This window comes from Nothobranchius furzeri, chromosome 2 (genome assembly GCF_043380555.1).
Source record: "Nothobranchius furzeri strain GRZ-AD chromosome 2, NfurGRZ-RIMD1, whole genome shotgun sequence".
Taxonomy (NCBI): domain Eukaryota; kingdom Metazoa; phylum Chordata; class Actinopteri; order Cyprinodontiformes; family Nothobranchiidae; genus Nothobranchius; species Nothobranchius furzeri.
In genome coordinates, this window is record NC_091742.1 from 93,230,822 (window position 1) to 93,243,618 (window position 12,797).

Below are 12,797 nucleotides of genomic sequence, written 5' to 3' on the forward strand. Positions count from 1 at the left end.
ACGTCAGCAGCTCCCCATCCCCACTGTAAACAGTGTGAGCGAGTTGCTGCCTTCCTCTCCTGAGGCGCCGGACAGTTTGCCAGAACCTCTTTGGAGCCGATCGATAGTCTTTCTCCATGGCCTCACCAAACTCCTCCCACGCCCGAGATTTTGCCTCGGCAACTGTCACTGCTGCACCCCGCTTGGCTGTCCGGTACCTGTCTGCTGCCTCCGGAGACCCACAGACCAGCCACGCCCTGTAGGCCTCCTTCTTCAGCCTGACGGCTCCCCGAACCTCTGGTGTCCACCAGCGGGTACGGGGGTTGCCACCACGACTGGCACCGGCCACCTTACGACCACAGCTAGCAACAGCCGCCTCGACAATCGCAGAGTGGAACAAGGCCCACTCGGACTCAATGTCCCCCACTGCTCTCGGGACGTGGTCAAAGCTCTGCCGGAGGTGGGAGTTGAAGACCGTCTTGACAGGTTCTTCTGCCAGGCGTTCCCAGCAGACCCTCACTATGCGTTTGGGTCTGCCAGGTCTACGCGGCATGTTCCCTTGCCATCTGATCCAACTCACCACCAGGTGGTGAGCAGTTGACAGCTCCGCCCCTCTCTTCACTCGGGTGTCCAAAACATACGGCCGCAGGTCAGATGATACGACTACAAAATCTATCATCGACCTGTGACCTAGGCTGCCCTGGTACCAAGTGTACCGGTGGGCATCCTTATGTTCGAACATGGTGTTCGTTATGGCCAAACTGCGGCTTGCACAGAAGTCCAATAACAAAACACCGCTTGAGTCCAGATTAGGTGGGCCGTTCCTCCCAATCACACCCCTCCAGGTCAAGCTGTCATTGCCCATGTGAGCATTGAAGTCCCCCAGCAGGACAATGGAGTCCCCTGATGGAGCACTATCTAGCACTCGTCCCAGGGACTCCAAAAAGGGTGGGTACTCTGAACTGATATTTGGCCCATAAGCACAAACAACAGTCAGGACCTGTTCCCCGACCCGAAGGCGCAAGGAAGCTACCCTCTTGTCCCCCGGGGTAAACCCCAACACACAGGCAGAGAGTCTCGGGGCTAACAAAAAGCCAACCCCAGCCCTCCGCCTCTCACCCGGAGCAACTCCAGCAAAGTAGAGTGTCCAACCCCTCTCCAGGTCTCGGGTTCCAGAGCCAATGCAATGTGTCGAGGTGAGTCCGACTATATCTAGCCGGTACCGCTCAACCTCTGCCACAAGCTCCGGCTCCTTCCCCGCCAGCGAGGTGACGTTCCATGTCCCAAAAACTAGTTTTCTTGTCCGGGGATTGGACCGCCAAGGCTCCTGCCTTGGTCTGCCACCCGATTCGCATTGCACCGGACCCTTCATGTTCCTCCTGCGGGTGGTGGGTCCACAGTTGGACGAGCCCATGTATCCGGTTCGGGCTGGGCCCGGCCGGGCCCCATGGGCGAAAGCCCGGCCACCAGGCGCTCGCTCACGGGCCCCAACCCCAGGCCTGGCTCCAGGGTGGGACCCCGGTAACCCTCCGGGCCGGGTACTCCGACTCTTCGTTTTAACCGCCATGAAAGATCCTTCGAACCGTTCTTTGTCTCACCCTTCACCTAAGACCAATTTGTCATGGGAGACCCTACCAGGGGCACTAAGTGCCCCAGACAACATAGCTCCTAGGATCATTAGTGCACTCAAACTCCTCCACCACGATAAGGTGACGGTTCAAGGAGGATGCATCGGGATATCGAATCGAATCGAATCAGGAGACAAGTGAAGATTCACACCTCTAATACACGTGTATATATATATATATATATATATATATATATATATATATATATATATATACACGTGTATTAGAGGTGTGAATTAGAGGTGTGAATCTTCACTTGTCTCCTATATATATATATATAGGAGTATATATATATATATATAGGAGTCTCCTATATATATATATAGGAGTCTCCTATATATGTCTCCTATATATATATATATATATATATATATATACATGTATAACATATTAATAATAACAACAATAAATCTCCCAAAATGCTAATTAGTAAGATTCCTTTGCTTTGTAGTGCTCTAGCCTGCTGAGAGCTTAAAAGTGAAAGATTGTTACTGACAGCAGCTACATCTAAGTGTTTATTCATTTTCCTTTTGACTGAATAGTTGCTGATTTTATCTTGGAGACGTTTCTCCTCACATAAGCTTCAGATCTAAAGCTTGGGTTGTGAGTAGGAGGCTTAGAAGTTCTGGTCAGAAACAAACACGCTGATTGTGATGGAAGTTTTTATTGTTCCTAAAGTAGAAATCTGTTTTTATCTAAATGAAGTTCATGTTCTTGTTCCTTTTTCCCACATCATGTAGCCAGTATCACTCATGGTGTAAATATAAAGGTATGGTGGTCTGTAACATCATGTGTCTGTGTTTCCTACAGATGTTCCACAGCTGGAGCTGGTTAAAGAAGAAGCTCCTGAAGAACAGAGTGCTGGTGTGGACCAGCAGGACCCAGAACACCTCCACATAAAGGAGGAACAGGAGGAGCTCTGGACCAGTCTGGAGGGAGAGCATCTCTGTTTGAAGGAGGAGACTGAAGCTGTCGGGTTTCCTGCTACTGCTGTTTCTATAAAGAGTGAGGATGATGAAGAGAAACCTCTGGTCTCACAGCTTCATCAGCAGCAAATAGAAGACAGAGATGTTCCAACCAGCAGCTCAGCTGACCAGATGGCAGCAGAAACTGGTGGAGGAGCAGGAACTAGCAGGAACCCAGATCTGACCCCTCATGAACAAACATCTGATTCTTCAGAGACTGAAGTTAGTGGAGATGATGATGATGATGGTGTGAATCTGGACTCTGAGCTGTCAGACTCTGGGTCTGAAACTGGAGATGAAGATGATGACTGGAATGAGAGCAGGTCTTCTGAGTCAGATGGTAAGTCTGTCAACAAGTTCTTCACAAGTGGTCTCTCCAGAGACACGTGAGGGAGACAAGTCATCCAGCAATAAGGTCTTCAGGCTGTTTGGTTCATAAGAAATGTGTTAGAGTGAAGCAACATGTAGACTCGTGCAGGAAAGTCCAGAAGAAACCTAAATCATTTAGTCATGAGTGTGGAGAAAGGTTTACTACAAATGTAAATAAACAAATCACATGAGAGTCCACACATAGCAGCTGCTGTTCCAGAGTATGGGCCAGCCTCATCCCACCCATACTCTGCTTCTGGCCGCTAACAAGATGGCGCCTGTGTTTGGAATAGCCACAGGTCCGTTTCCACATTCCCGCCTGGCCACGGGGCAGCGCTGTGTCTCTGTCCATGTGTCCTCGGGTCTGTTTATCCTGGTTCTTCAGTGGTTTCCCTTCCTGTTCCCTCCATGAGTGGACTTTACACACCGTGGATCTGACCTGCTAACTCCAGCTGTTTCTGCTTCTGGCAGGATCCTGGTGTAGGTACCCAGGAGTCCAGATGCTGCAGGATGAAGTGTAGAGCCATGCTGATGATGTAACGTGATGGAAGTGGTTACTTTTACTGAATGATCAATAAGATGTGATATTCCATCTAATTATAAATGATCAATCTTATTGGTCTTTGAATATTTGATTTAATACGACCTTAGGAACACACACTTCATATTAATTCAGACAGAGTCAAGAATATAGTTTATAAAAATTAGTTTAATTCTATATTTCTAAACTAATGATTACATGACTGTTAGGGATTTTATCAATAACCCAATACCTGCAGCTGGCGAGAGAGGAGAGACAACAAGCAGACAAGTCACCAAACTGCAATCAGGGGCAGAAGCTCAAGTCAACTGCCCCGAGTTTCTGCTCTCAGAGTTTATTTATAACAAAGGTGTGTGTGTGTGTGTGTGTGTGTGTGTGTGTGTGTTTTCCGGCATAGAATAATACATTCAGTTAATAATAAACATAACATAATCCCTCCTGTTTATCCGAATAGGATAACCAAACAAAAAGAAAACAAGAACAAATAAAGTCATCAAAACCTTCAAAACCTCTCGATTCACTGCGCTTCTCTCTCCAGCTCCTCTCAGTCTGGCTTTTCAACTGTTTGTGCAGACCTCTTAATCAGCTGATGTGCACCAGCTGCCCTGTGGGGAGCAGCAGCAGGCCAAAGGGCTCCAGATAATGGCGCCCTCTGGTGGGGTAATTTAGCTGGATCATGGGGTTCACCTCACAGGATGAACAGAGGGAGATAAACTCATCAGCCCAAATACAGGGGGCTGTCACATGAGTGTGAAATAGTCTCATAAAATTTTTAAAAATATATGATGGTCCTTAATCATTTTTGTCAGGCATATTTTTTCGTTTCTCTGAGCAGAGACTGTCTAAACGTCATGGTAGAAAATAGTTTGCATTTTGTAAAAAATCATGTTGATGAGTTTATTTTAATTATTCCAACAAGAAGTATGTAAATGCCAGAGCAGGTCACTACAAACCCCACAGACGGGGGGGGGGGGGGGGGGGGGGCATTGTAGTTGTCACCTTTTTCCACAGCCCGAGTTTGCAGGTATGTTACCACCAGCGTAATTAGCAGTCTTACTGTATTTACGCCTATCCTTAGCCAGCAGTTTCAGGTAGGATTTAATGTCGCCCGCTCTGGCCCCAGGTAAACATTTGACTATGGTTGCTGGAGTCTCTGCCACGTTTCTGACTATGGAGCTGCCAATTACCAGAGTTGGGTTGTCAATGGGTGCATCACTGAGTGACCCCAGCAGGGTCTAAAAAAATCCGGTCACAATCTATTTTTATCTGTCAACGTTTACTGCAGTTACGTTAATCACTTCAGACAAAAAGTTGGGTTGGGCATCGTTTGAATTTGAACGATTCCCCTGTTTCAATTCCAGTTCCTAACGATTCCTGATTCTTTCAAGGTCAAAAACATTACATTTTTCAAATGAGCCAACTAACCACAGGTCCTACTTGGACTTGAATTTTAATTCTATGAACCATAACATCACCTTTGTTTAGACTAAAACGTTTTCAAAAGAGAAACTAAAGAAAGACCATCAGTGTGTTTATTTCTGACCATAACTCACAACCTTCTACTCACAACCAATGTGAAGAAGCCTCTAGGATGAGAAGAAAAACGTCTTCAAGATAACCAGAAATGCCCAGCTGTTTTTATATTAAAGCTCAGGATGATCATGTCCAGGATGACAGAGAATCTTCACCTAATGCAGGAAATGTGAGCAGAAGTGGAAGAAATCTAGGTCACAGCCCTCATTTGAAGACATGAGGTCTGCATGGTGTTCCTATCAAATGGCTGTAAAAAAGGCAAAATCCACTTTTTTATCTGATATTATTAGCTCTAATGAGCATAACCTAAGAGTACTATTTTCTACCGTGGATGAGATTTGAAATCCTTCGTGTGCAGGTGGACTTAAAGTCTCCTCGACTACTGCTGAGAGGTTTCTGACATAATTTATAGGCAAAACTGAAACTATTCAAGCTCAAATTCCCCAGCAATTCAGTTTTATTGATGAAGAAATCTGTTTTGACTCAACTACTTTAAATTCTTTTGACTCTGTATCCCCAGATATGTTGGATGAAATTGTTGGAAGGATGAAACCATCCAGCTCTGCACTCGACATCATTCCATCCTCTATTGTTAAAAATGTTTGGCCAGCTATTTCAAATATGGTTCATAATGTAATCAACTCTAGTCTGCAGTGTGGGCAAGTTCCAAAGAGTCTGAAAGGAGCTGTAATCAAACCCCTTCTAAGGCTGGGCGATTAATTGAATTTAATCTCAATTACGATATGGATTTTTAACGATCATGAAAGGAAAAAATCCCGATTTTTTTGTTCCTTTCATTTGTTTCCCCCGTGCTGCTTTGTGTGTAGCACAGCGCAGCACCGTATGTAAGCTTGTGACGACACTCTCTCACACTAGCCACGTTGTGTGAGGCACAACATAACAAAGCGCTGGAAGCCCGGGAGACTCTGTCAGACTGCTCTCCCCACAGCCACCCCCATGTGTGCTCGTCTTCAGCAGCGGTGCTAAAGTTTCAAGCAAGGCTAGTGTGTTAGCAGTCACGCAGAAAAGATGAGGGGGAGATAATGGCTGAAGAAAGACAACCGCTGGTGGAGAAAAAAGGAAAAATCGCTTCTGTGGTGTGGAAACACTTCGGGTTCGAGGAAGCAGATGTGTGTCAGCAAACAATAATATGTAAATATTGCCGTGCCGTCGTGCTTGCGCCTTTCCTTGGACATTTTTTCTTCTAGTTTCTCAAGAAAAACGGTATTTTTTGGACACTTTACTTTTCTGTTTCTGGTGCTGTGAAGCTTGGAGGATTTCTACTGCTATTTTTTTAGCTTTTTTCACTTTTTGAGCATTTGTTATGATGCGTAACCATGGCAACAAGCTGGTTTACAATCGGGAGCAGCTGATTAACATGGGAAAGGCTGAAATAATACCTCATTTGAAGCCACAAATCCCAAATGAGCTGAAACGTAAAATGCGTGGGTGCAGAGCGGGAGCAAAACGGAGACAGAGAAAGAGGAAATTCAAACCATCTCTTCCATCGATCATAATGGGCAATGTGAGGTCACTGGCCAACAAGATGGAGGAACTCCAAGCCCTTTCAAGGACTCAGCCAGAGTTTCGGCAGTTTCAGAACCGCTGGAGGAGATGATGCAAAGAAGGATTCTCCAGAGAATCAAGAAAATGATGGACAACCCTGAGCATTCTCTTCACAAGACTGTCCGACAACGCAAGAGTGTCTTCAGTCAGAGGCTTCTTCAGTTTCGCTGTAACACTGACCGCTACTGGAGATCCTTCCTGCCAACAGCCCTTGTAATATACAACAACTCTTTGATGACTTGATTATTGTTTGAATGCTGAAAAGCATTCAAACTATTGTTTTCCTGTTTTTCTTTATTCTTCTGCTTCTTCTTCTTCTTCTTCTTCTTCTTATTCTGCTTCCGTACACTTTTTGAACCTCTTCTTCTCCTTCAAATTTTGAGCTATTTCAACAATTTTATATCAAAATGTTCAGCTCGTTAAGCTCTTTCCGGCTATTACTTTTGGCATTGATATCTTTCACATTTTTCGAGTTATTAAGCTTTTTCTGCGAAAAATTTCCCATTGAAATGAATGGGATTGGTCAATTTTCAGCAAATTCCTATCACTTTTTTGACCTCAAACTCTATAGGGTTCCTTTTAACTTAGAGACTTCATTCAAAGTTTAACAAACTCACAAGACTTTCCTGTTTAACATATTAAAGAGGCTTTTTGATATCTTTTACGGTTTTTCTAAAATCATAGGTAGAAGTTGAGGTACGACTTGAAATTTTCAGAAAAATTCACAAAAGTTATAATGGGGAAAGATAGGACCAGTGACCCTCCCTTGCTCCATTTACGGCGTTGTCCTGAGAGAACCGTAGGTCCGATTGAAATGAGACACACGCTGGCTTACAGCTAACGAATATACCTTTGATTTGAGCTATAATTCATGACTGTAATCCAAACATTGTGGTCGTACGGGTCATTTGTTTGAGAAAATTCAAATTTAAAAAAAGGTCTCTGCTCACTCTCACTTAAGAATTCCGCACTGTGCCGTTTGAACTCCACATCTTCTGTGAACAACTCTTCACTACGCCCAGACCGTTTGGACTACCGTAACAAATTGTACCTCAAAAAGTAGGAATTTTTGTCAGCTTTTCAGAATGTGTTTCATTTTATCTGTAAGTGTTACCGTTCTTTCGCTACAAGCCTCAGAAGGAGGAGAGACCCAGCTTTTCTCTCATTGAAACCCATGTTAAACGATCAGAGATTTTCTCCTCAAAACGGCTTCAGACAGCTAAAAGTTTATCGTCATAGCTTCTAGACAGTTCATGGTAGGCACATACAAATCGGCACAGATGATCATCAAAGTCTTCTGCCACTCAAGCTTTTTGAATTTTTCAAATCGGTGCAGCACTTTTCGAATGGTGATGAGAAGTTTGACAGGTCCAATTTCACTTCTGAAGGACAGATTTCAAGGGTTCTCTCCTTAACAGTAGCATAGGCGGAGATCCCAGGGGGGACGGGGGGAAGCGTCCCCCCCTCACACAAAGTTGTCCCCCCCACAAAAGTTATTGTAAATGTATAAATGCTATCAGTAAACCTGTATTGTCTTCTAAAACCACAACGTAAAAGTTAGTCTGCACAATGTGTTTTTAATTGTTGAGAAATTATAGTCCCCCCCCCCCAATTCCTCAAGTTGGTACGGTCGGTCCACACGCGCTGTTTCCAACGGGCGGGGCTGCTGGCTTTGCCTCGCACACAGCTTCACAGCAGCCTGCAGGCTCACAGGAAGCGGGAATCAAAAAGCCAGCGGTTTCCAGCAGTAAGTCAATTATCTCACGCTTGTTCTACAAACTTAAATATGTATGTCAAATGTGGTCATAAATGATGCAGGAAGATGACAGACACAGGAGAGGAAAATAGTTCAATAAAAACAAGAAAACAAAACAAAGTGTTGAAAAGTAAAATGTAGGTAGATTTATCTCCACTACACACATGTAATATTTATACTTTTGATACAATTCAGATCACCTTCAAAACTCAGTCACACACCCAGGGCCGTTTCAAGACATTTTGGGGGCCAAGGCAAAATGACCCCCCCCCCCCCCCACCACCACCACCACCACCACCCACCCACCCACACACACAAAATAACATACAAGAGAATTAAAGAGAATTTAAGGTGAAGCGCTTGCACATACTGTGTTATTGTGTGGTTTGTTCTGTGTGTAGAAACACGTTCAATTTGATTGACCGTCAGAAGGTGGGAAAGTGCCCTGCTCCCACCCAGCCCCCTGATTGGTTGAGAGATGTCAATCATCTTCTGGCTAAATGGAATTACACACCCACACATGTGAGACATCAAATCGATCGGCTAGGCCTAAGGAATCCATCCATCCATCCAGCCAACCAACACACCAAACAACCATCCATCCATCCAACCAACCAACCAACCAACCAACCAACCAGCTCTATACACTTAAAACTCTGTACACTTAAAACTAGCAGCATAGCTGACATTTTAACACTAGTCAGAAGGCAGGAACCACCCCCTCCTCCTTCATTGCTCTCTCATTGGCTGAGAGTTTTCAATCATCTTCTGCCTAAAAGGAAATGTGCACCTACATGTATGGTACATCAATTCAACCTGCGTGGTCCCAGGAGTCTTGTATTAACTTGATATTGTGCTCTGCGTTACCATGGCAACGTGCTTAGCAACAACATTTTAGACACAACTGTATCAACATACTTTAATATAGAAATGTTATTCAAAGTTTAAATGACTCATGTGTTATTGTACATAGCTTTATTAATGCAGACTTCTGTCACCTGTTACCATGGCAACACAAGGAACTACAAATCGCTTTAACCAAGTCTCATAGGAATGAATATAAAAAGCAGAATATTGAGCCATTAACAGACTCCTGTTTTTGAACTGTTTGTACTTAAAACTAGAAATAAGTTCAATTTGATTGACCGTCAGAAGGTGGGAAAGTGCCCCGCTCCCTCCCAGCTCCCTGATTGGTTGAGAGAGGTCAATCATCTTCTGGCTAGATGGAACTACACACCCACGCATGTGAGACATCAAATTGATCGGCTTGGCCTAAGGAATCCATCCATCTACATATAAATTCATACATGCTTCTATCTATCCATCCATCCATCCATCCAATAAACCATCTAACATCCATCCAAAAATCCATCCGTTATTTCATTCGTCCTACTCTTCATCCATCCCATATCAAATCTGAACATATGTTCATCTATCAGTTTCAGATATCAGCAAATATTTCTAAATCCACAGTCCAGCCAATTATACAAATGTACCCGTTAAACTGTTCTCATTCAAATGCCAGCTGTTTAACGTTTCAAATTTCGAGTTTTTGATAAATGTTCAAAGATTAAAATTGTCTGCTGTTTAGCATTTTGATCCATTCTCCGCCTATATTCTGAGCTACATTACGCTTGTTGGTGATTTTTGCTTCTAAATCTTTAAATACATTCAGCTCATTTTGACCGTTCTGCTTTGTTTCAGCTTCAGCTCAGCTGTTCGGCGGCTTCAGCTTACAGTTTCAGCTGTCCAGCATTCAAACAGCATTTGTACAACAAATGCAATTTTTCTAGTTATTATTATTCTGAGCTACTACAGCAATCCATTTCCCTCTGAGATTAATAAAGTATTTTTGAATTGAATTGAACAAAGCAACACAACAAATCTTTTTAACCACTTAAAGTCATCACACAAAGTGATATACGATCAGGCAATGAAAGAACAAATAGAGAAGAAAACCGTCTCAACCCCGACAGCTTCCACTTCCCAAACATCCATTGAGGACACCCTCTACAACACAAGAAAATACCCCACAAGCTCTCGAAGACACAAAGAAATAACCAACGCCATTGCTTTTTTCCTCGCCAAAGACCAGTGTTCCATTAACACCGTAGCTAATGTGGGATTCAAGAAATTTGTCGAGACTTTAGATAAAAGGTACGACTTGCCATCTCGAAATCATTTCAGTCGAGTGTGTCTCCCTGCTCTTTATGATGAGTGTCGCCAGGGCGTTCTAAAGGACCTTGCTAATGTTAAATATTTCGCCACCACTACCGACCTGTGGTCAAGCCAAACAATGGAACCGTATATGAGCCTCACGGTTCATTTTATAGATGCCGATTTCAACATGGAAACTAGATGTCTACAGACGTCTTATTTCCCAGAGGATCACACAGGGCAGAACATCGCTGCTGGACTGAGACAAGCGATGGCTGCTTGGAACCTAGATGAGGGGAAACTCATCTGCATGACCACAGACAACGCCCGCAACGTAACACTGGCTGCTCAACTCAACGACTGGATGAGGCTTCAGTGCTTCGGACACAGACTCCAGTTGGCCATAGGTAAGCTGGATATGATTTACGGATGTAATTATTAGAATTGAATGACAAAAATTACCATACAGTGTTTACAACCTCAGGCTATGCATGTCTAAAAAAACCTTTATGAAAATGCAGAGGCCATCACATTTTTAATGTTTAATTGTTTACAGTCATTAGCTACCTTTGTTGGTTTTTCTCACATAAGTGTGATATTTGAGATTTTGATTCATGAGTGATATAACTTGCTTTGACATTTGATTCATTCTTTAACTAAAGGCCAGTAGTAGTTTAAGTAGGTGGCAAAGTGTTCTTTATATTTATTCTGTTTATTTTTATACAGTGTATTTTTGTACTTTTCTGTTGAACTTTGTATCTCAAGACAAAGTTACTGTTTGTTTAGTAATTTATTTATTCAAAATGAATCCGTTATGAATTAATTATTTGAATGAATACGTAATCTGAAAGATATTCTTTCTCTCTCACACACACAAATGACAGTCCTATCTGTGGATTGGATTATATATATACATTATAACAAATAAATTAAAATTAATATCTTAACAGAATGTTCTTTTTTTCCCAATCACAGAGAGAGCCATGAAAGATGCTAGGATTGATCGGGCAATTGGGGTCTGCAAGAAGGTGTTCAGCACCTTCTCCTACAGTTGGAAAAAGAAGAAGGAGCTGGCCAAGGCGCAGAAGGCCCTGAGTCTGCCTGAACACTCACTAAAGACTGAGTGTCCAACAAGATGGGGTTCGAGTCATGCAATGGTTTCCAGAGTCCTCGAGCAGCAGAAGGCTATTGCCCAGGTCCTCTCTCAAGACAGGGGAACCCGGCACTTCATCCCCACATGGCAGGACATTGATGTCCTTGAGGCCATCAGCAAGACCCTGGGCCCTCTGGTTGATTTCACCGATGCTCTTTCTGGTGAAAAATATGTGAGTGTGTCCTTGGTGAAACCAACACTACATCTCTTCAATAAGTCAATCCTGGCAGACCAAAATGATGACACAGATCTTTCCAAATCAATCAAGAAAAAAATTCTGGACTACCTAAATGAAAAATACAATGACCCACCAACCCAGGAGCTGATAGACATTGCCACTGCCCTAGTAAAATCATAATTTAATGTGAAGCTTTAATGTTAAAATCATCGTTGTACTACACAGACAAAACATGTTTTTTTCTTTCACACTCTGACCTCTAATTTTTCCCTTAAAGGAGACTCCAGTGATGCAGATGCCTGCTGAATCTGATGACACAGAAGAAGCAAAGAAGAAGAAGAGGAAGAAGGGCCTCGGCAGACCTGAGTGAAGTTGGCCCCCCCACCTTCTTCAAATCCAACAAAAGTGGTATCAAACCATTGTGCTACGTTTGTGCTGGTTTGTGCTGCAAAAATTTTCGTTTGTGCTACTATCATTTTAAAGATATTAATAAAAATTTCTGGAGGTCATCAGAGGTCAACCAGCCCCCCCCACATTAATGGAATCAGACAAAACTGGTGTCAATCAACTGTTCTACGTTTGTGCTGGTTTGTGCTGCTAAAATTGTCGTTTGTGCTGCTTCTGTCTTGAAGATATTAATGAAAATGTAAAGGTGAAAAGGTCAACCAGCCCCCCCACCTTCTTCAAATCCAACAAAAGTGGTATCAAACCATTGTGCTACGTTTGTGCTGGTTTGTGCTGCTAAAATTATCGTTTGTGCTACTATCATTTTAAAGATATTAATAAACATTTCTAGAGGTCATCAGAGGTCAGCCAGCCCCCCCCCCATCCCCCCACACACATTAATCAGGGTATCTGCAGGTTTAAGGGAGCCAAATTTAAGACTTTTTAAGACCTTTTTTAAGGCCACTTTGACCAAATTTAAGCTTGTCGTCGTCTTCCTCTGCTTATCCGGGTCCGGGTCATGGGGGC

At 43.3% G+C, this 12,797-nt stretch overlaps 2 protein-coding genes across 2 annotated transcripts in view; both read left to right on the forward strand.

Annotated features, from left to right (window-relative positions):
- The window catches only part of LOC139066150 (zinc finger protein 568-like), a 36,839-nt gene that overhangs the window by 11,725 nt on the left and 12,317 nt on the right, over positions 1 to 12,797 (forward strand). Inside the window, exon 3 of the mRNA XM_070548202.1 lies at positions 2,418 to 2,912. Coding sequence (XP_070404303.1) covers positions 2,418 to 2,912 — 495 coding nt within the window. The remainder of the gene's footprint in view (positions 1 to 2,417; positions 2,913 to 12,797) is intronic.
- Positions 11,478 to 12,259, forward strand: LOC139066187 (E3 SUMO-protein ligase ZBED1-like). Its single transcript, XM_070548375.1, has 2 exons — positions 11,478 to 11,819; positions 12,103 to 12,259. The coding sequence occupies exons 1-2, from the start codon at positions 11,478 to 11,480 to the stop codon at positions 12,193 to 12,195; spliced, it is 435 nt and encodes a 144-aa protein (XP_070404476.1). The 3' UTR covers positions 12,196 to 12,259.